This window comes from Brachypodium distachyon, chromosome 1 (genome assembly GCF_000005505.3).
Source record: "Brachypodium distachyon strain Bd21 chromosome 1, Brachypodium_distachyon_v3.0, whole genome shotgun sequence".
NCBI classification, from domain to species: Eukaryota; Viridiplantae; Streptophyta; class Magnoliopsida; order Poales; family Poaceae; genus Brachypodium; species Brachypodium distachyon.
This window is the reverse complement of record NC_016131.3, coordinates 15130174-15154382: the sequence shown is the minus strand read 5'-3', so window position 1 is coordinate 15154382 and position 24209 is coordinate 15130174. Positions and strand designations below refer to the sequence as shown.

At 42.0% G+C, this 24209-nt stretch overlaps 2 protein-coding genes across 3 annotated transcripts; both read right to left on the bottom strand.

Annotated features, from left to right (window-relative positions):
- Positions 1-2508: 2508 nt before the first annotated feature.
- Positions 2509-15637, bottom strand: LOC100826108 (protein CHROMATIN REMODELING 5). The gene is made up of 31 exons (XM_003562473.4): positions 15199-15637; positions 14041-14748; positions 13855-13916; positions 12743-13180; positions 12212-12445; positions 12013-12096; positions 11553-11612; positions 11371-11474; positions 11109-11160; positions 10942-11005; positions 10408-10501; positions 10243-10330; positions 10039-10173; positions 9345-9536; positions 9187-9254; positions 8941-9034; positions 8711-8835; positions 8565-8628; positions 7987-8196; positions 7446-7688; positions 7246-7356; positions 7077-7166; positions 6493-6675; positions 6322-6402; positions 6005-6244; positions 5263-5415; positions 4981-5158; positions 4722-4903; positions 3790-4137; positions 3616-3706; positions 2509-3422 (listed from the first exon to the last, which is right to left on the bottom strand). The coding sequence occupies exons 2-31, from the start codon at positions 14687-14689 to the stop codon at positions 2935-2937; spliced, it is 5205 nt and encodes a 1734-aa protein (XP_003562521.1). The 5' UTR covers positions 14690-14748; positions 15199-15637; the 3' UTR covers positions 2509-2934.
- A 2889-nt stretch (positions 15638-18526) lies between these two features.
- On the bottom strand, positions 18527-22448 carry LOC100824239 (RNA pseudouridine synthase 6, chloroplastic). Of its 2 annotated transcripts, none has more exons than XM_010231276.3 (9): positions 22185-22446; positions 21922-22050; positions 21530-21784; positions 21300-21381; positions 20849-20964; positions 20701-20755; positions 20507-20618; positions 19841-20010; positions 18527-19228 (listed from the first exon to the last, which is right to left on the bottom strand). In XM_010231276.3, the coding sequence occupies exons 1-9, from the start codon at positions 22406-22408 to the stop codon at positions 18923-18925; spliced, it is 1449 nt and encodes a 482-aa protein (XP_010229578.1). In that variant the 5' UTR covers positions 22409-22446; the 3' UTR covers positions 18527-18922. The 2 variants fall into 2 exon arrangements, with proteins under 2 accessions (XP_010229578.1, XP_024313708.1); XM_024457940.1 differs by lacking the exon at positions 18527-19228 and adding an exon at positions 19516-19753 and having other exon boundaries at positions 22185-22448.
- Between the last annotated feature and the right edge of the window lie 1761 nt (positions 22449-24209).

Here is a 24209-nt window from a genome sequence, read left to right as displayed (position 1 = left end):
GTTGGTGTCAAAGGTGGCCTAGATTGAGAGGTCATTGGTTCTGAGGGCGTGGGCGACGTCGCCGGCAACGGCGAGGCAGGAGGAGAGCCAGCCGCAGAGCATCACAAACACTGTCTCCGCCACACGAGCCTCCATTCTCCATGGCACCATCGCATCTAAGAAAGAAAACAACACGAATGCTGCAGCACACCGCCCTTCTGCAAATAGGAGTATCTTCGTAGATTTCAGTAGAAAGACGAGAGATTTCCAACAGAAAGTTATAACGAAGAATTGAACAGGGAAGTAAGGGCGGAACCTCTTCTTGCTTCGGGCTTGAAACTTCGCCGTCTCGTGGGGTTGAGCAGAAAATATCTCTCGCAATAGAAAGAGGAAGCAGAATGGGGAAAGATAGCAAGGCTGAGTGGAGTACTTGTAGCCGGTCACCCATCCCTTTCACCTTTAAATCCATCACGATAAATATCTCACGATTTTTATGCTGTAATATCAAAGCTCAAGGAGTGAGCATTTTCTTCCACCATGCACTGCCAGAGAAAGCTCCGTGACTTCTGAACGTTCAGTAACGTGTTACTTCTGGATTAGTATCCCGTTTGGCAGTTTTGTCTGCGTATCTCTCATTATCTCGAAGCGGGTAAAAGAGGACAAAACACACGGATAGATTTTGGAATTTCTTGCTGGAGCAGGACAATCTAAATTAACGGCGGCGATTCTCACTGGCTATGGTCTTGCAGAGATCATGCTCTTCCTAAAAAAGTTCAATTTAGATTGATTCATCTGCTTTCCATACCACAACTCATTGGGTTGATGGACGTGACAATTATCACATTCTTGCTTTTACATATTCTCCCACTACAGATATTTCAAGAACACACAACTACAGGTGTCGCCGAGTGTGGTCAATCCTCGATAGCCCATCTCATCAGAAAGAAGCCCGGGTTTTAGGCCAACCACTTGTCTACTTAGACCGCCACTTTTTTTTGTTACGTAAGTAAGCAATTCCTAAACAGCAGAAATCTGAAACTAGCAAGTACAGCACCAGGTGTCTTTACTCGTCGACAATTTCAAAGTGGCTCATGTCATCTTCAAACCACATGTGAACCAGGCGGAAGAAAGCGCAACAAGCTTCCCTGCCGAATTGCTTCAAGCACAAATAAGCCAGCACTTCACACAAGGCGACACAGCAAGGATATAGAAACCTTAAGCAGAGAAAATATCTGAACTAGGCAGATTGCCCGACACCAGGTGACCCTGAGTTCCTCCAACATGGTTCTCTCGACGCACCCTGGGAGTAAATACATGGTTCCCTGCCGGTTTGGGGTAGTCAGTTCACTGGGAGGATCACCCACCCAATTCGAAGTTTTCTCCAGGAAGTTTCAACAGTCACGACCGACCAATAAGATCCTTGCGACTATGGTCGGGTGGTATGGTATGCTCACGAGTCACGACCTCTACTCTAATCAAAAGACTAAGGGCTCCTACCAAAGATGAAAAAGCCGAGAACTGAAATGAAAAAGGAAGGAGCTATTCACTCGTGTAACTACGGTGACTGCCATCATAAGAGAATTTCTTCTGCTCGGTTACCGCTGGACATAAGTGTAGCGGACATAAGCCATGCAAATGCTCATATACTAATACTCCTTCCATTCCTAAATATAAGATGTTCTAGTTTTATCCTAAGTCAAAATTTGTTTAAGTTTGACTAAGTTTGACATAAGACACGCTAGAACATCTTATATTTAGGAACGCAGGAGTGTTGTCTATATACCATTTCCTAGATACTCCGTAACAAATACTCAAACATCATTCAACAGGACATTATAAAGCGACTAAACATACATATGAAAGATAATAGATCCTGCCGTCTTCAATACGATTTGTGTCATGTAACCATTAATACCAAGTTTGCATACACACAATATCAAGATGACCTGTCTATGGATTTTAAATTAAATGCCACGTTTTAAATCTACAATGTTTCGCACATATATTTTTAACAGTATAGCCACCCGTCCAGTTGTCACAGATTCTATTTATCCTGAGCATATCGTGCCCAGAAAACCTAAAAAAATTGAAAAACAAATTAGCCATGTCATAGGGCTACTAACCAGATAGGATGTACCACGAAAGGTCACAGGTTTTCCTCAGTTTGCAGGCACCACGGGATCTGGAACAAAACAAATTGCAAACACAGTAACTGCACAAACAACATGATAGCGAACAAGTTGTAGAAAATAGATAGAACCCCACCTATTAGTTCTCACTCTTCAATGTAGAAGCATCACGCTCTGCTTTGCCTATCATTAAAAACACTATTGACAGCTGGAAGCAATACTAGTACCCAGTCATGCCACCTCGCTTAACAGAAATCATATGGAAACAAATACTTGAATCCTCACTAAATCCTTCTGTTGCCTTGAAAATAGAGTAATTATGAATTTCTTGGCTTTCTTACATCAATAGAGAACATATTGCAGTGAGAGAGAGAGAGAGAAAGAGAGAGAGAGAGAGGAATATGCTCAACTAAACCATAATTCATTATATTGCAATGTCAAAGACCATACATGTATTGAGGTTGAACTATAGATCATTGTTGAGATGAATCTTCTTTTAAAGATCCCAACTGAAATGTACTTCTATTAGATCACAAAACTGAACCGACAAAATTTCTGGGACTCTTCCTTGTGCCAGTTTACAAGACCCATATATTTGTTTTGTTGTTAGAGGAATCTATTGTGTAAATCTAGCTCAAAAGTACCAGCACCTCGGTGATCCCTGGCATTTCTTCGAGGGACAGACTCAAAGCTGTGCTTCAGATAAGATTTTGACACTTCGTTCTTTTCTTTTCCCAAGAAGAATTTCAAAACCCCATTTCACCTTTGTAGAAGCTGAAGACTCCTAGGAACAATGCTGCTCAACTGACAAAGTTGACTACTTCAGCTAAAGCAAAGGACCATGCCCGGCAGGGAAATGGCTAGGATGAACACCTCGTTTTGGTCTATCATTGCCATACCGTCTGGCTTCAACTGGACCCCAACCAAGAATACCAGCTGAACTGCTAGATTCCTGCAACCTGTTCCCATTTGTTATGATTGGAGGAGGTTGATACAAAGGTTGGTTGTCAAATTGATTATCCGAATCAGCTCTCCTACGCCGCTTCCACGCTTCCGAGTTCCCAGTGTTCTCACCATTATTAAGAGACTCTGGAGTGTGCTGAAGAGACCTTGTCGACCTTTGGTTTCTAGAAGGATGAGGCTGATTGGAAGCACCACCCCTGTTGGGAGGAACGGACTGAAAATTGCTACCATGTGAGGGGCCGACTCCAGCTTCCATTTGGTCCTGACTAAGTTTTAAATAGAGATCACGCAATTGCTCCCCGGACATGTTTGAAAAAGTTGCCACATAATTCCATAATCTTGAGGCCATACCTGCAAGAGACGCACTTACTAAGATCAGTATCATTTTTGTTCGAGAAAAAGATAGGCATATTTTTGATGGAATATGTGCGTTTTTCAAGGTACCAACCCAATGCTCAGCAAAGAATGCCTTAATGTTCATGAAACAACTCAAAATTAAGATCATGCATGTTTCCAATAAAGTTAGAAGCTATGACACACTTACGCGATTGCTTGTAAGATTCCCCATGTTGGACAATGACCTTTCCAATCTTTTCACCAATTATCTGGAGGTACCTACGAATCCTTGAAAGAACCTGAATATATGGTCATAGGGTTAGGCTATCTGAAGAACATTTTAATAACAGATTATCATCATCTACAGATAAAAGGAGAAAACCTTTTCCTTTGGTAGATTTACACTTGTATTCTGTAGCCTATCCAGCCGTTTCAATATGTCCTGCTCATCGTCCAAAACTTCAGAGCACCATTCGAGCCACTTTTCCTCCTTGTCCAAACGATATTTAGTCTCTGCTTCAGATTCTGAAATTTCACCTTCTTCCCTTGCTTCAGGTTCCACTACCTTGCGTTTTTTAATATCATCTTTATTTGACTTATTATCATCTTTCGGTTTCAGATCTTTTTGCCGGCCTCTCAGCGATCTTGCACCACCATTAGTTTCATTATTGACTGTTTGGCTAGCCCCTCCTCTGGCCTTTGAGCTCTTTCCACTCAGATTGGAATATTCCTACAAAAACATAATTTCTTGTCAATTGATAAAAGTTGTCAAACATGCAAAATGTGCAAACTTTTGACTATAGAAACATGATGCAAATTTCATATGAAGCATCGATCTATATTTTATTCAAATAATTTCGTATAGTGCATCAATTTATATTTCCTTCAAACAATTTCACATGAAGCATCAATTTATACAGCAAGCGAGAAGAAAATTGATCACAAGTTGCTTAAAAACAATTATACCCCATAACTACGTCTGCTGGGATACCGTGAGCAGAACAGCATAACTAATCTTGGTGGATCGAGATAAACTTGAGAGTTTGGATAGCTAGCCATAAGAGGAGGCTTCAGATGCAAGCCAACGAAGAATAATTAATCACATCTGACAGCAGACATCCAACCATGAGTAAAATAGATGACCTCAACTCGATCCAGGAAGAAACCACAACTCAATTTTATATTTATACTAGGAATTTCAGGCATGCCTCCCATACAGAATGATTAAAGCAACACAAGATGCATTTGCACATAAACAGCAGGCAGACAGGCATAAATGCGCATGAGGGAGAACAGGTAGGAAGGCCAGAGTACCTTTTGCAGCAGAGCACTAGCACGATTATCCAAGTTTGGTGCACGTGGTAAAAATGTCTCTCTCTCACCAAGTGTTGATGGCGCAATTTTTGTTGTCAGACCAAGCTTTGAATCCAACCGTATCTTTTCCCAATTTCCATAACCATACCAGTGAATTCCAAGCAGTAATCTTGCGTCATCAGCTAAACAAGATACAAGGACGAATTATGAGCCTATACTTTAAAACATTTTGAAGGAACCCAAGATAAACGGCAATTACTTTCAATCCATCCACAGCTTGCTGACCACTGAGGCTTCTTGTAAGGTGATTGGATCCGGTATTGTCTAACTGGATCTTTGTACCGTGCGATACGCTTTGCCAAGCACTGAAGCTCTTCGACCCGGGCCAACAACTCATAGGCCTTCACTGGCACACCAAAAAAATCCAATACAGTGCCCTACATTTGAAACACGTCAAAGTGAACTTAAATAAAAGTTGAAAAAGTACCGAGCTAACAATTACCATTTCATCTAAAGAAAGTGATATCAGAACGGGTTATACCTTGATATCAGTATTCTCTTTAACAGCTTCATTACAGCCATCAATGAGCAAATCATACAGCTCAATTTGTGCTTCACATGGAGCTTTTGCTATTGCACCACCAACATCATCCACAATTAAGCCAATTTGGCTTGGGTTTCCAAACTTTTTAACCTAAAAGTTCACTATTAGAATGAGACAGATGAAGCTGGCAGAAAAAATGTGCCTAACATATATAGCTTCCCAAAACAATTTAATCCAATTTATACCTTTTACGTAAAAGGACTGACACGAAAATCTCAGAAAATTAGAAAAGAGACTAACTTATTACTAGTGCTGCAGCAGATTTTGCCTTGGAAAAGAACTCGTAATATCAGTGTAAACTCTACCATGCCGAACAAATCAGATGAACCCGTAGTTAACATTTTGCAGATCTGTGTTCCAAACAATTTGGCAATACATTTATTATTACATTTAGGATGATAATGAACTAAATGAGAATTAGAAACAAATATAGCGCAAAAAGACAAATAAATATACTTTGATGCTTACATACTGCCACATTGATAACCAAAATTATGAAGAAACTAGCAGCAAAACTTTTCTAGTCAGAAATGACGAGTCCAAAATTGATACAACATCCTATCAATTACTGTTCTATAACAAAGGAATAAGAGTCATAATAGCATACTCAAATACAAGTAAATGGCCAGTCAGAAAAACAGAAAAAAAAGTAAATATGTTGATAGTAGGCGCAGATTACCGCTCGAACAAAGCGGGATGCATCCTTCTTTGGTATATTCCCAAATGACCATTCGCGTACTTGAGCTACTGCTCCATCAATCAATGGTAACGAAACCATTGTGTCAACTGCTCTGTTGGAACGCCTTCTTGTCTTTTCTTGTGCTTCGACGGCGCGCCTTTTCCTGTTGCTATTTTTTTCAAGTTGGTGATCTTCAACATAGCTCTTTTTATTTCGTGCAGCACGAGGTGCCAGAGTTTCCTGCAGAAAACACCTGCTGTTACTCTTTGCTTGAGCTGAAGACAAGCAACAACTGAAGCAATTGCCCGAGTCAATACCTGAACCATATCTGCAGCATCTGGTTGTATTAGTCTACTCCAGAATGTAGCGTCATCCTCACCACTCGAGAAGTTGGCAACCTATCAAAAAATTAAGAAAAATAATCTACCCAAAATACCACATAGAATAAAACAAAAAATTTGTGCTCTACAACAGTGCGTGTTACATGCCTTGAAAGCACTGAGAAGCTCATTTCCTTCCTCCCCTTCAGCAGCCTTTGTTTCAACCTTCTCAGCTCTCTCAAGAATTTCATCAATGTCCATGCTTTCAAGCTTCCTTTTGGTCTCTTCATCAGTCTTATCTTCTTTGAACAACTCCTCCGCACCAAACCTCAGTATGGCTGAAAGTTCATTCTGCCAAATGGTATAGCTTTCATTAGAGGCGCAAAATAAAGGAATGAAAAACAAAAGAGTAACTAGTGAGAGACACAGTTTAGGGTTAAATATGCCTTCCTCTGAATTTTAATTGCAGGTGGTATATCCTTTTTTTTTTCACGGGGAGTGTACGGTGATAACATTGACAAAACTGCAGCGAGATTACAAGCTATATCGCAAAGAAGACAAGTTACTTGTGGTTTTATAGTCACTGTAATGCATTAAATCAGAGATGGATATAGTGCATCCATATGTATCTTCTAAACCAGTCAATACTGTATCTTGTAAAACCAGTCAAGCAATTTCTGAACCACTATATACCAAATAAGTTACCATCCAAATTAACCGAAGAAAACTAGTCAGATTAAGCAAAAGACTACCTTATCAAACATGGAGGCGCCCTTTTTGGTTTCTTTCTTCTCAAGTCGCCCCTCAGCATTGAGCTTCTGAATCACTAGGTGATCAAGAACCTGTAATAAAAAAATTATGTTAAACATATCTCATTCATTTTCATTTAAAACATCATATAGAACAATTCAGTGTCAGCACCATTTTCTTCTTTGCCCGTTCCAATATATCCTCTTCAACACTTTTGCATGTGACAAACCGATAGATGTTAACAGTTTCTTGTTGCCCAATCCTATGTGCCCTACTCATCGCCTGTTATGACATCATGGAGCAAACAAGATCAGAAATGTTTACTCAATAAAGAATCCCATCGCATCATAATCACAGAAAGATGAGAGGACCTGTAGATCATTTTGAGGATTCCAATCCGAATCAAAAATTATCACTGTATCTGCTGTTGCAAGATTAATACCAAGTCCACCAGCGCGTGTAGAAAGAAGAAAACAAAAATCATCACTTCCAGGCGCATTAAAATGCTCCATGGCTTGATGACGAAGATCCGCTCTTGTACTACCATCAAGCCTCTGAAACTGGAATCCTCGAAGGGACAGGTACTCAGACAGGATGTCCAGCATCCTAACCATCTGCAAGGGTCAGAATTCAGCAGTCAAATATACAAAATCATATGAAGCACAGAGAGGAACATGGTCTCCTAACGCTAACATATCAATGCCCCCAATAAAAGAAATCCGCTCAACAAATCTGTTACAACTATGAAAAATATGTAAAAGTATCATTCTCAGCAAAAAAAAATACAGAGAGGTTTGTCGGCAGGTGCTATGTAGTTAAAACAATTCATGGTTCAAACAGTAACAATATATCCAAAACAAATAATAGCTCCAATAAGTAAAACTGCACAATGACATCAAGGAGAAAGCAAACCTGAGAGAATATAAGCACACGATGATTGGTCTCCCGCAGTCTTACTAGCAGCTTGTCCAACAAAACTAACTTCCCACTACTCATAACAATGCGTTCAACTTTATTGCGATCACCAATGCTATCTCCGCCATAACCATGATCAGCACTTTCAAACAAGAATGGATGGTTGCAGCACTTTTTTAACTCGACGACGACATTCAAGAGTGAGACCTGCACATAAAATAATATAGTCAACCAGACAAAACAAGAACAGAATAAGAAACAAAGGTCCGAGACTCATAACAAAAATACAAGACTCATAAACAAAACCACAATTTATGCACTGTTTCTCATTTCTAAAATACAAGATGTTTCACGACAGTCAGTTGAAACCTTAAAATAACATACTGAAGAACTCCATTAATTCAGATTCTAGACAAGAGAAGTGGCAGTAGTTAACAGAAAAATGACAAAACATCAACAGAAAAAAAATCAAAATAAGCCCATATTTTTAACAGCACATTTTTTAGAGGCACATGGATGAATAGAACATATAAATATACCCTGATTCAGTGAGTTAGCACAAGATGTAATACTACCTGATTGCCACGAACTCCTTTATTCAGATTCTGAAAATTTCGCTCTAGAATCCACTTGTAGTACCTAGCAAAATATAAATAAAGGTTTGTTTCGAGGAGTAATAAAATGCATTGTTGAAATTAAGTTCACACAAAGTATAGCTTACTGTTTCTGTAGAGGAGACATTTCGATACGAAGAATTCGTTCGATTTTTGGAGGTAAAGACTTCTCGACATCTTTTATAACTCGTCTTAAAATATGGGGCCTCAATTCCTTGTGAAGATTTGCAAGCTATAAAAAAAACAAGCAAAGGGAGTTATGGATGTCCAACTAATGATCACCAAACAGCATAGGATATTAGGATAATTGTGAAGACAAAGCCATCATTCGCAATACCTCAGTTTCATTGAACGAACTCAAATTTTTGTATCTCTCAACAAAAGTATCTTTGCTGTTGAATTTAACTGGATCAAGAAAATGAAGTAGAGCCCTACAAAAAGCAACAACTCAACAACAATGGGAGAACATAATATAGCGGCTAGCAACATACTCACATATTGCATGATCAAGTTACGAGTACATATGAACAGTACATATGTATAAAATTTGCCTAGCACATATCCACATGAAAATAAGGCATACCAAAGCTCTTCAACACTATTCTGCAAAGGGGTCCCAGTTATTAGCAGCTTATTCTTGGTGCTGAATTCCTGAGGGGGCACGAATAGTGTTAACGTTTTGCAGTAGTTGCCCAATATCAAGGCTCTTATGCTTAGTTTAAGAGAATATGTCCATCATACCAAAAGTGCAATATACAGCGATGCTTCACTGTTCTTCAACCGGTGAGCTTCATCAACCATAAGGTAGTTCCACTTGATCTTGGAAAGAACGGCTTTGTCCTTAAGTATCACCTCATAGGTAGTAATTAACGTATGGAATTTTACATGCCTTCCACCCTTCTTGTTTGTGAAAAACTCATGCTGCTGGCACATCTGCCGGAAATGTATTGGAAAATTGTCAATCACGACATGGATATAACTAGTTGTGGTTTAGGCAGTAGGCCTTTTGCTGCTGCAATTTGGCAATGGTCAGCAGGCTGGGCACCAGGGACTAAGCCGTCATGCACTTATGTACATGAAGCTACATTATATAAATTGATAGTTATGTACTCCAAAAATAAAACCAAAGTTCTGAAATAAACTAGCAGAAAAGCAAAGCTCAATGTCTTCGAAGTGGAACAACCGACAGCACTACATAATGCATAAATGCATACTCAAGCAAACACCAGTAAATTCGTATCAAACTTTAAATATAGGAGTTGGAAGGACATGATAACAACCACAGATTCAATAATGGAATAAATTGCAAATATCAACTACAAACATAGTGTATCACTAAATAAAATGTGTTTCCAGAAATAAAAAATGGTGTCTAGGTTGAATATGAGCTTCAATGGAAGCAAACCAGGTGTATTAAGTTATTTACTAAGTTTACCTCTCTGCTGGCACGATTTCCCACATAAACAACAACATTCATGTCTGGCAGCCACTTCCTGAACTCTTTTGCCCAATTCGACAATGTTGAGAGTGGCACGACGACGAGAAATGGACCATTAATTTCTTGAGCATTCTGCAAGATATACCAAGTATGTTAATACAAGAAACCTCATAAACAAAAACAGTGTGAAAAGAAACTTACATGGAGGAAGCCAAGCATGGAAACAGACTGAATCGTTTTTCCCAGACCCATCTCATCAGCAAGAATAACATTGGTGTCATTTCTCCACCTGTTTTACAAATCATCAATGAGCATAAACTGGCAGGCAAGATGCTTATGTTATGCACATCTATAGATCTTGCATACCCGTTAACGAGAAAGTTTAGGCCTTCAAGCTGATAATCACGAAGTTTACCTCCTTTTAGCCATTCTGGTTGATCATCAAGCCTCCGCAAACTAGCTGAGTACCATAACCTAATGTTAGATTGAACAGACGAATATTGTTCCGGTGATGCAAGAAACAGAACTCAAGACCAGATCATCAATTTGCCTAATTAAACTCCATTCGAACTATGATCATTCGTGGTGGTGCTTCAGATGTCGACAAAAATGGAACTCCTAAAAAGATAGCATCACATGATGGTATTCACGGTAACCATCAAACATTCAGCAACTTCGATTGGACAAGGTGGGCAAGCTAAGGAGTAGAGACAGTTTATGTTTGCCAGATCAAAAGGAGAAAATATCATTCCACAGAGAAGATAGACCTCTAAACTTATTTAAGTTGTCTAGGCCGACAAGGGGGATACACAGTTCTACAGGAAAGACACTTGTCCTCAAAACCAAGAAGATGACCAAAGCTCAGCAAGCAAGCAAGCATAATTGTACAGGAAAATTTACCTTTACTTTTCTTCCTTTGGAAATCGACCGTTTTCCCCAGTACAGCTGTGGCAACTTCGCGTGCCTGTCGTTTGGTGTAAACCCAATTAACATACAATCGTATGCATCTATACACCACACAACAACAGAGTCTATGTGATCTCATATTGATTGGATACAGTGTCTACCTTGTATTCATCTATTGCTTCTTGAGCAAATTCAATATCGGTATCTTTTTCCCTGCAATACCACAAGCATGTGGACAACACAAATGAATATTAATCAAAAACAACAGCGCCCTCATACAACAGAAATAGAATGCACACGGCATCAACAAAACAAGTTGCATATGGATGGCACGTCACATTTAACATATTCACTCATTTCAATCAATGCAAAGCATTATCATAGCCTTAAAAATGGACGCCAGAACCATGTCATGAAAATTACCAGGTTGATTCTGCATAAGGAAGACCTTGCCATTTTACTAAATATTCAGGTACTAGACCATCACCATCCACTTTGCTTGCCCTATCAGCAAATACCCGTTCAACCTGAAGATTGATACTTAAGATACGATACAAATACAACAATAAAAACTGTACCGTAATAAGTTGGACTTGATGTGAAACCTGGCTATATTGCTTAATAAGATCTAACTCCATTTCCTTGCCCACATCATGCACCTCGACCTAAAAGATGAACATATTAGCAGCAGGCCTCAATCTGATGGGAACAAAAGTATCAAAGCGCAAAACATCATATTAAGACTGGTTAACGTGTTACAACAAGCAATTTTAGACACTTCATAGTCATTTATGAACAGTGCAGTGTGCAGAATGTAAACTCAGTATGTTTACCAAATATAGAGTCAGATGGCATGTCATACAGGAATTACTATACAAACTATTAGTTTACATATCATGAATAAAATAAGTATCTTCTTTGCAAGCATACACACACATTTCGTTTGCAGTTTAGCTTATGTTATTCATGCTCTGGATAAGAGATAACACAAACAGTTACCATGTTTTCCTTCAGGTCAAAGAGTTGCACCGTATAAAATGCAAAAGCAAATAGATTTGTGTTTACCTCTTCGCGTGATAGTGACCTCTTGTACCTCTGTTCCTCTGTCACTCTTTTCATGTAATTTAGAACCTTCTTAAATCCACTAACCTGCCATTTGGAAGGTAATGTGAACACAGATCTAGAGAGCTATAAGGGATAAAGTGCAACCAGCAAAAATTACAAACAGGACTTGTAAAAATGAGATATCCAGGTAAGCTCTTACACTACGGAGCTCAGATAACGTCTTCCACTGACAATGTAAGTAAGACTGGCCTTTCCATTTTATATAAAACTCTACGTCATCCCAGTGTTCATCAAAATCTGATGCCATGCTCATCACAGTAGGTTGAGTTGATTGGTCATTCCTCAGGGCATCCTCAGCAATGCCCTTTGGTTGATACCAAATGATCCTTTCAATAGTTTCTCCATCTTCCTCATCTTGGTCCTCCTTCAAGAGCTAGACATATTGACAATTTGTAAGAGGTTTGTAATCAAAATTTATAAGAGGATGCACAAAGCACGTATGTAATAGATTTATAGACAGTTAGGCCATGAAACTTCAAGCTGTAGTAGGGCAACCATAACGTAAGCACAAAAAATGAAAAAATGAAAGGAAATAATATATGAATAATTTTCTGTTGCAACTAAGCGAGTGGAATTTTAGTGTCCAACTACCACGGCAGATAAAAAATAGTAATAGAAAATCATCCAATGACATAAGCAATTTCTTGCATAATCCATATCAAACTCTCACCTTTTGTTGTTTAGTTGACTTCTCCTCACTATCATCACTGTCTTCACTTTCTGCATATGAGATATTCTTCTGCGTCCTCCTCCTTCCAGAAGTCCGAGACTCATTATTGGAACTGACATTTGATAAAACATTATTACGGAACACAGTTTTCTGATGCAGCCTATCAGGTTTTTTTGGTCGGCGACTGAAATCAGCATCATTAGGTACATCCGAATCTTTTCCTGAAGAATATTCTTCATCTGTGAAAGATGCCCCTCGTTTGCGTAGAGGCTGCATGGGAGGCTTTCTTCGCTGTGATGCTTTAATTCCCCCGACCTTAAGTCGTTTAGATTGCCTTCTATTCTCAATAAAATCATCTTCATCTTCATCATCATCATCGGAGAGCTCAAGCTCATCATCATCTTCTTCAGCAGAGTTCTCACTGTCCACAAGCTTATCCTGAAATTTGAGTCCCCCAGTTTGAGTCAGCCTGAATAATATAGGCAAACAAGCAAAATGCTGATATAGCCCAAATATGCTGTGCTATTAACCATAATGTCACCCAAGAAAATGTGAAGTGCATGTGACGCAACCTTATATTCAACTAGGGAAATAAATTGAATTTAACAATACAAGGATTTGGTTAAAAGTTTATAAATGCATTAATAAAGGTGACAGGGGCAATTGTTATTTAATATTACCTTCTTTACAATTTTGAATGATAAAAGTATTCTTCTTGTAAGGTTAGATCCATTTACATCAATCCTTGTTTGAACATTACTATAGTTATGCACAATGCCCTTCTGCAGAGTTTATCATTGATTGCTTATCTGATGCTTCAAGTTATAATTCGGTGAACTTTTCTTTAGTCATTCTTTGAAGTGCTAATCAATTTTGTGCAAGTTAGATCAGCTTGGGCACTTGCTTTCATCGTGCTTCAATTAAAATAAGTATGAACTAAAAAACTGAGTAGTAAGTAGCATCAAGTAAAACTAAAAGACACATCAGTCAGTGACAAACACTTCACCGCACCAGCTAGCCTAAATAATAACATGAAGATGTAACTTAATGCATAGACAAGATAATAAAATGATACACTTCATGTGAAACTGAGAATTTATGTTGCAACTGACCTTAACAGCTGCCTTGTCGGTTTCACTGTCTGGCTCAAAATCCACATCATCTGGATCATCTTCTGCAAATAAGGAAAGAAAACAAATTGGCAATCAACGGTGAGCTGGATCTTCTGTAAATGGAACAATGCCCCAACAGCAACAGATTAATTTTGCTGAGCACAAGGCTCCAGACATAAAACATACCATCTGCGTCATCATCATCGTCGTTATCATCATTATACGCATCTTCGTTGTCGTCATCATAAGCATTGTATTTTGTCGATTTCTTCTTTTGTCTCAAGGGGACAGCTTTTGCTGCTACCCCGGAACTGGAACAGCTTGGGTGGCTCATCCCACCACGATGCAACGAATCACTCTGGTCCTCTCCGTCCTGCTCATAATAGTCATCGGAAAGCATTTCTTCGGCGGGCACTTCCCCGTGCCCTCTGTTTAGCTCACCTTCGTCTCCACTGCCATCCATGTCATCATGTGAGCTAGCTACAGACCCGTCTTCCATTCCCCTATCACTATTTGACGGGTCTTCCTTAACCGACTGTGCGGGTCTGCAATCCTTCAAAAAGTTTGTACCCCATGGGCCAGATGGACCACCTACTCTCCGGGCATTCTGCCCTGATTTATTCTCAGAAGAAATCGGACCAGGCTGGACAGCTTCGCATTGCTCCTCCTCACTGTGGTACCCATCTTCGGCCTTCTCATTCAAGTTCCACTGGCTAGAGTTCAGGTCAACGTCCCTATCCCCAACAGACTCGTATGCACTTTCATCTTCAGCCTTCTCGTTCAAGTTGTACCCTCCTGAATCAGCCCTGCTCCCGGAATTGCTGAAGAATGCCATCACAGCTTACGACAGCACATGAAGAAGATACTCTGAGAGCGTCAGCAGTCTATGGCTCCCTGCAGTTTATCAAACGAAGCCAGTTTAGAACATCACTCGAGTAGCTCCGGGCCAACATGTAATGCCCCACCCACTCAATGCTATTGTTTTCTTATGATTTTGCAATGGTCGGGTCGTTTTACAAACACGAAATGAATCAAACTCTCGAGGGGGAGGAATAGCGATGGCCCAACTCAACCCAAAATCGAGCAGTGGGAGCAGAGCAACGGCTGCTCCGAGCAGAGCAGACTCGAGCGGGCGAAATTCGAATTGGATTTCGAAACCCTAAATCCCGACCGATTCGCTCGCCGCCCGACAGATCGGCGCCGGCGGCGGCCAGATCGAGCCACCCGCGGCGCGGATCGGGCCCGCGCCGCTGGAGCCGGGGCGCCCGACGCCCTAGAACCAAGTAACTCTGCAAGTTCCCCTATAAAACCCGTGAAAAAAAAGGCAGCAGCGAGGAGACGCACCTCGTGCCGCGTCGGGCAGGCGAGGAGGAAGGAGGAGGAGGCTGTCGAGCGCGCCGGGTCGTCCCGACAGGGGGTGGGGGCAAGGTTTGGACCGCGAGGACTGGGTGGGCCCGGCGTGGGGGGGCGCGCACGCACGCCTATCCACTGACGCGATCGCCGGCGCCGGCGGCCGCGAGCGTCGCGGGGCGGGGGAGCAGCGGAAGCCACCCGCGGTGCGGGGATTTATTATTCGGGCCTTAAAAACACGGGCCCAGCGGATTCCGGGGCACTTTTCCGCGGGTTTTCCGAGAGGGGACGGATCGGGGGCGGCGGCGGCGATCGCCGGAGAGCTGCGTGCGTCGAGGCGGGGTACCGCGCGGCGGCGGGGGGCGGCGGCGGCGCGGGGAGAGAGAGAGAGAGAAAGAGAGGGGGGGGGTGGTTATCTCTCGAGAGAAGGGTATGGTAAGGCAGATTAGAGGGCAGATAAGTTTTTTTCCTGGGAGCGTTTGTGTTTTTGTTTCGGGGACTCGTCCCCTGGCTGTGTTTTTGTTCCCGGGACTCGCCCCTCTCACCGGGTGGGGCCATGTTGGCAGCGAGTCGTGTGGCAGAAGGAACGGGCCTGCTTGTCAGAGACAGCAGGGTGCTTGTGTCTGTGCGGGCGGTTCACGGCGTTCTGTGTGTCCACCACGCTACGATGGCCCATGGAGGGAGTTTTGTTTTGCTAGGCCGTAGGGCGCCGCGTGTGGGGTACGCCTGTGTTAGTTCAATGGTCCTTTTAGTCCCAAACTTGTCATCATCTATCTATCCACAAGGTTATGCCTCAAAAGAAATTCTATCCACCAGGTTAAGGCCATGTCGCAGAAACTGTTGGGATTTGAAAAGGAAGGACATATTTCGTAGAAGGAAACAGTAGAATGATGAGATAGGAGAGGTTGGATGTAGCTTCGATGATGCATGCCAATTGGGGATGTGGCAAATCTAAGGCCTACGACGGAAAATTGTAGCATCAATGAAGGTGTTTGCTGTGAGAAAGGGAAAAGGTACGAATCACGCAGGACATTCCCTGACAAGAGGTTTCAAAACTTCGGCATTTATTGGATCGGAGGTAGTGCTAGGATAGTGGAGTACTTCTTGGTTGCTTAGATGACAGAGAATATCTCAATTTATCGACAACAACATTTTCAATAAATTGTTACGAAGAGTTGCAAGTCTGCGAGGATGGAGACCGTGAGATAAGGTCTTAATAACAACTGTGTCTCAAAAAGGATAAACAGCTATGCTAAGTTCTTGGTACACGCGAAAGTTGTTTCTCCGCACGATAACGGTTACCATCTCTCGGTACACATTTTCTACACAACGTCATCTAAATGCCTACGTGGTATGCTTTTAGTAACCTTTTGGCTGGATTGTGGGAGATGGTCTTATACGTGAAGTGGAAAACATAACAAATTGCCTTTCTGATCCGAAAATGTAGGACGCGTGTAGGAAAAAAGTCAAACTTCTGAACCAACAACTAGACAAATTGTTTTAGTGTCAACGTAATCTTATGCTAGTAGTCCAAATGTTGGTCAAAGTTTTGCATAATCTCATACAAGCTGTCCAAATGTTGATCAAAGTTTTGCGGATGACAGGAGTTACGTGATTTGGTTGTAGAGTGGATGTGGGTGAGCCGGTGAGCTTGTATATTGCAGTGCCTCATACGTGTTTAAACTAGAAAACTAGTGCATACAAAATTCTGGTGCGGGAGACTATCCAAATAATCTGAATAATTATAAATTACTTGATTATTCAGATTAACTGTCAATTTCGAAATAACTGATTGGAGGCTTTCCGAATTTGTGGACGATGAATTCCAAATATTAGGTTAACTAGAGGTTTTTGAATAGCTAAATACATGCTTTCCAAATTAGTTGCGAATCTTGTGATATGCTATGCATGTCATTAGGTGAATTGTGTTATATTTAAGCGCATGATTGGATGGGATTGTGTGGATTACGTACACGCTAGTCGTGATTTTTATATTAGAGGTCGATGGTCCACAAATATAACACAAATCTCATGCTCTTAGTCTTAAATCATCCACCAAGTTAAGATCATTATGTAAGGGTGTTTTTGTTGGCGGTATCGAGTAGTCTAAATTTTGATTCAGAAAGAACACGGGTTTGGGAGACACTCGATTTCTGTGGATTTGCCCAAGATGACGAGGATAAAAAAAACAGCATCTAAAACATGACATCAGTACATGTTTCATTGTCTGCTCCGAGTTTTTTTTTTGTTAACACCTTTTTCTTTTCTTTTGAAAGCCTCCAGGTCGGCTTATATTCTCAAAGTACCAACACATGATCACCAACAAATGAGACAAATTCAACCATGATTGATAGAGCTCGGTTGGAAAAGGAGGAGGAATTTGACACAGAAAGAACATAGGTTGACATGACAAAAACAAACCTATACATCTTTATGTCATTATGTGCACATGCCAAAATTCGAAACTACTGTGCGTACGACACCTACTCGTACGATCTTTGTACGATGGTTAATCTAGTGGATGGGCTGCAGTGTGTTAGTGCATGGATGGTTGGATCGAATCGTCGTGCTGTACAGAAAATGATCGTACGCATAGCAGTGCTCGCCAAAATTTAGCAAACACTAGCAGCTCCAAGGCTGGCGACGCCCTCCAAAGTAGAATGCCAAATATACATTCATGTACATTTCTTCCAAAAACAAAACATTCATGTACGAAACGAACACATTTTTGTTCCATAAATAGAAAATGAGTTGCGCATCCCACTTTCCATGTATGCTCATGTCGATGCTCATCTTTGTTCTGGAACTTCAAAATTGGCAAGCTAAAGGAAAACTTCAAAATTGACCAGAGAAGCATCTAAACCTTGAGTTCCAACTAATTTACTTATGTTGCACATGTGGCGCACGAGCTGATTCCGTGGGGCTGGTGAAATTTTGTGGTTCAAAAATAAAAGTACAGCTTGCAAGGACTAAACATTCAAAAGGAAAAGAAAGATCATCACCCCTCCCCTTTTTCTTTTCTTTTTGTAAGAAGAAAGCTCACAACATGTTCTCATGCTGCTACGGTCCCTGTCAACACAGTCTAGAGCGTGGGTCCGGCCCCGGAGCATTCTCCCGAGTGCCGTCTACGAACGCACGTGAAACATCTCTCTTCTAGAGTGGTTTCCCGCTGGAGTAGGTCTCCGCGTTGCGTGTAGGATCAAACAGCAACCAACCGATAAACGGAACAAAAAGGCCTTCACTTCTTTCTAGGCCTCACTGGATCAGGAAAGGGCAGCCCAAATCTAGCATGGGCCACGCCAGCGCTTCCGCTCAAAAGTTCTGTACGGGGACCAAATTTCCTTTCAACCTCGACGCAGAGTACACAAGGACCAGGGACAGTTTAGTACGAGGTACACAGACAGGTGAAATCTTAGAAACTACAGCAACCAGGTAAACCCTGGTAAAATTGAATTGGCAGAGCAACTCTGCCCCGATTACAACAGTTACAGGTCCAGCATCAGACATTCTATCTGAATACCTTCGGCGTGTTAGATTTGTGCTGACGGTCGGCGAGGCGTTCCGGCCCAAAATCGGTGTTGGTGTATCAGCCATGCTTCTCTTTGTCAGACAAGTAAGATATCCCCTCTCCCCCAGATGAGGGTACTCGCACCGGTCACTTCAGTTTCGGGGGACAGTGCTCCGGAGCTGGAATTCTCGTTTGTATGGCTGTCACAGTTCAGACCAGGTCTGACTCCACTGAATCTTGCCGCCACCAAGGGACCCCTGCCTTGTAATAGTGGTGCTCGCCTTCGTGATCCCATGAGATCTCAGATGCTTGCAGACCAATCACGGACTTCGGTTCCTTGCCATGGCAAGCAACCCAGGCTTCAACAGCAGCAGCCTTTTCCTCTTCACTGTTGTAATTCAAGCTCTCCCTGCCGTATGGGTTTATGCTTGGGTTAGCCATTGCTGCGATTGCTCCAGTCATGTATGCAGAATCACCTATAATTGGAGCGCCTATAGCAGCAAGTTGTGCTCTTATCTGCATAACATGTCATCTACAGATTAGACACTATTGGGGCAGATTGTACCACTGGACAAAACAAGTGCACATTGACAGTTAATTTAATTTAATTTCAGAAACAAGCAATGCTGGACCTCGATGCAACACAAGAAGACAACTGCAGATTTAGCTTAAGAATGATCTTGTACTCAGTATTCACACAATCACACCGGCACTCTTCTATTTAAACTCACATCGGCACTCTGTATCGACGCATCAAGAATGAAAGGGAGGGAGCTTTTGATACCAGTTTGGAACATGAGAAGTATCAGAGCATGGTATGCCATTAAGATTAATTAAATGAACCATTGTTAAATCCATGAAACTACTATACCACATGATCCATGCTAATGTTCTGAATAAAATAGATATGCAAAAACATAAATGGAAAATTTTTGATTTACAATTTACATCAGAGTCTCCTATTCCTAGCCACCAGCCAGTTACTTCTGATTCTCTTGGACTACCGTTAGGGGGCGGGGAGGATCAAATCTTCAATGGTGTCTTCCATACAAAAGGAATTGATAGCATCACAGGGATGAATGATGAACCTTAAATACACAAACAATTTGTTCAAAAAATATACAATACCTGATGAGTTTTCCCTGTCATGAGATTGATTTTACATTCATAGGCAGCTTCCTGTCTGGGCCAACCACAGTTGTCCACGTTGTGGACCTTTGTGATCAAAGGTTTTGGCCATGGAACTTTCGTACAGTCTAATATCTCCATTTGACAAAGATGCCATCCTCCAATATGATCTGACAAAGTATAACAAAAACATTAATCTGCTAATATAAGGACATCCGATTATCTACGCATGCATGGAATAAACTTCCAAGGTCCAGACATCATTACACCAATCCATAGGCTAGTTCAGAACTTTAAATGCTACCAGTCAGGCCAAAATGTAAGCAGTGTATTCCTTTTGCCCGGTCAAGGACTTCAATATTCATAATTCTTTGACATGCAATCAGTGATGACACAACCTAATGAGTGATGAGGCCACACACAACATCTGGCGTACAAGTACAATACATGAGTTATATGTAAACCACTGATTGATCTTTCATGAATAGATAATGAATGATCCTAACTTACTAGTTCTGCATGATAGCATATATGTATAGTCAGATATTTTACTCAGACTCTGATATGTTTCGGAAAATGCTACCTATAAACTTGTATACTAGGACTGAAGCTACACCTTTGGCACTCAACCATAATGGAAGCAACAGACTGAAATTCAGGGATTACCTTCTGAAACTAGTCTAGGAGCACGATTAAGAGGACGCATGTAATGTGTAATTATTCCTGGAGACACAGGTTTTGTTGTAAGCGCGAGATAAAGTTTCTTAACCTGTTTTTCCTGTTACAGAAGGAAATGTTTACTTTCTCGCTAGAGACTCACAGTGCAACAGTACATTACCTTCAGCAATAAAGTAACTTACCCTTATCAATCCATGGAAAACTGAGCAGAACTCCTTGGTTTTAGACAACACCACGCTGCAAAGTTTAAAATTAAGTGGAAAAAGATGGGGTCAGTTAATTGCATACCACAGTACGGGTTTTATAGAAGTAGGGTAGTAAAAAACAAACCAGCCTTCAGAACAGTTGTCAATTTGATGAGTTGTCATTAAAGGACTGTCTACTCCTAATGCACGCGAAGTAAAAACCACACAAGATTCCTCAATGTTATCAGTTGCTCCTCCTACCTACACATAATTATCATCGGATGTTAGTATGAACTTTGGACCCTTAGTGCACTTTATCAAACAACCAGCTCCAAGACCTGAATCTAAAAATCCTGCTTCATGAATAACCCTGGTCTCGTGCTTGTACTGTATTCTCTTACATCAGTGGTATGGATGCACTTTCATGTAGTCACGTTTTAATTTCATGAAGCAACCATTTTAGTTAAGTAAAATGGGATTACATAGAAACCATATAGTTACATGCAGAAACGAAACCAGCATTCTGAATTCTCATATTTGTGGCCTTGGAAATTTATAATAGGTGCCAATAAAAAAACAAGAGAACAGAAACATACCGACGTTGCAGCTGGCTTATTGAGCACAACGTAGTTATCAGTGACTGCTATTACCCTAGATTTCCAGTCAATTTGATAACACCTGACAATATTTTTAAACCACACCCATTAGCATCCAAACTGAATCGGTCCCTCCCTCCAAATTGACAATAGTTCACACCGGAGAACTCATTGCAATCACTGCTGCAAACCATCCTAGCAGATAATAATAACACCTTGCATAAACTTACCGGGGGAACCGTTTGGGATGCACATGAACCCGCAGATACGTGCCGGCCTCAAGGTGCTGGCCGGGGTCGGTGACCCTGAAAGTCTTCTGCGCCTCCCTCACGGTCTTCCCCTTAATGGACGCCCTCCGGCGCAGGACCGACGGCTCGGTCACCTCTCTGAAGATCCTAACATGCTCAGGAGCGGCGTACGGAGGCGGCTGCGGCGCGACGAGGGCGTAGTACACGGCCCCGAACTTGATGAGGTCTGCAACGTACCTTCAACGCCCACAGTGTTACTAAAATCGCCCTTACGCTGGCCCTATGAGCTACGCATTTCATGTTCCACCAAAATGAGCCTCTACGTGTGCGTGTGAGTGGCAGAGGGATAGAGGATTTGACTGGTGAGTGCTTACAGAGGAGGGAGGCCGAGGGACCTGGAGATGAAATCGCCGGCGGCCTCGTCTTCCCGCGCCACGAGGTGCTCGATCCTCGGAGGGTCGTCCTGCGCAGGGCACGGCAGAATCCTGTCGTACGCTGGATACCTGCAGCACGGTAGATACCAATTACCATCAGTCCAGCCGCCCGTGTGCTGCTTGGAGAACAGAATTAACAGCGGCTGTTCCTTCCTGTTCGGAGGAGAGAGTGCAAGGGCGGGCGGGGTCGAGGGGGAGCTTACGCGGTGGGTGCTGGGGCTTCGACGGCGACGTTGGATACAGCGGCGGCGGTGACGGCGAGGTGCGTGGTGGGGGAGAAGCGGAAGCGGCGGCGGGCGGCGACGAGCGGGGAAGAGGTGGAGGAGAAGGAGAGGGCGCGGGGGAGGAGGGGCGGAGGTGGCGGGAAGGGGCGGTGCCGTAGCTGCGGGAGGAGGAGGGATGCCAACGTCGCCGCGGGCTTCGGCATTCCGGCGGCCTGGCGGCGGGTGTTGGGGGGGTTGGGGGGGGGGGGGCGCTGAGGATTGCTCCTGTAGTCCTGTGCAAGATAAGACCAGTCACTAGTCTGCACATCACGTACTTTACCCTCTCACTCACAGAAAATATCATCAGACCGCTTGAATCCTTGTCCTCCTCAAACTTCCATAATTCCAAGTGATTAGCAGGTTCCTGTAATTTGTTTCTCAAAAAAAAAAGTTCGTGGTCTTTGGTTTACATGATTCAGATTTCTCTCTCGATAATCTACATGATTCAGATCAGCTGTGCTTGCCTTCAGATTGCCCTTGTTCAGAGACATTTTCATTTTGCCAGGTTCGATTTGTAATCAAACTTTGTCCAAAGAGCACTGTGGCTTGGTAACCGTGGGGAATTAGCAGTGCCATGAGTCATGGAAATCATGTTCTACTGGCAAACGATCATTAGTTTAGTATTCCCTAGTAGTCTCTCGGTTCCTAAATACGTTTTAGTGCAAATTTGTACTAAAACCACGACAAGTATTTAGAAACGGAGAGAGTAACAATGAATATCACCATGCAGTGACTGATATGTCGTCGTGTATTGTAATGTAATGTTGAGTTGACAAAGAGGGTATTGAAACTTTTGTCGAGAAGAGATGATATTAGGCAATCGAAGTATTATATTCTCTGCATCCAAATTTTAACAAACTTGAGACATCTTTTATTGGACAGAGCGAGTAACACAAGTCCTACGTGGCTATGGAAGAACATCCAATTTGATAACCCGGTAAACTATACCTTGGTAACCTTTGGTAACCAAGTGTTTATAATATGCCAACTACCAACAACAAAAAATCATCGAAACGTATCAACATGGAAACTAGTTTTAAAAAATCTCGACGGCCGCCGCACCTTCATCCTACGATCATTTTGCAAACAAAAGCTGAATGTGTAGAACATCACATCATCACAAAGTTTTGGGCATCATAGATTACGTTACAGACGTACAACATGTTCGACTTCAACTTCAACTTCAATACCGTTACAGAACGAACCTTACGCAAAAGTCGCTACCTATTTGTTTGTTCCTACAAGCTACCTGCGGGAAACAGAAGATTTGAGGATCATCGAGGAACAGCAACAAAAAAACAACACCAACAGATCACAGGATCATATGTTTACATGGGATGGTTCTGCAGGGCTGCATGGTCAGATACTGTCAGGCAACTATGCCTTAACACTTGCCAGGTATAAATTTAAGTATCTCTGCACACAAGAAGTTGTAGCATACATTAGCCGGATAAAACACAGACTAGAATGCATGATCATGTGATTGAAGAAAGTTTCAAATAGAATCGCGCACCTGAACAAGTGTGTTTACGCCTTGACCTTCCCTTGATAAGAATCTACAGAATTCTGTTTCGGTCAGAGGGACTTTTGGGCCCACCGTGCGGGTGACCTTTTCTACAGCTTTGCTCAATATAATTTTATGGATCTCCGGGGACAGGAGGCCATGTTCATGGAGAGGGTTTAAGATGTTCGTTATGAATTTGCCAAGCCCACGCTTGAATGTGAAGCTTGATGTGTTACTTTCTTCCACAGTACTGCTTCCTTGCAGTGGCACACCATGAGAATCAGAGATACCCGGACCATTTGCAGTTTCCCTTTCGCCATTGCCTCCTGTAGATTGATTTGGCTCAGGTTGCTCAAACTGTTCTTGCTCAAAATGTGAAGTCCGGTCAGCTGGTCTAGCGAGACCAGGATTTTTTCTGCGTGGAACAGACTGCTCAGATATCTGTTGATTCGATGTCGCTT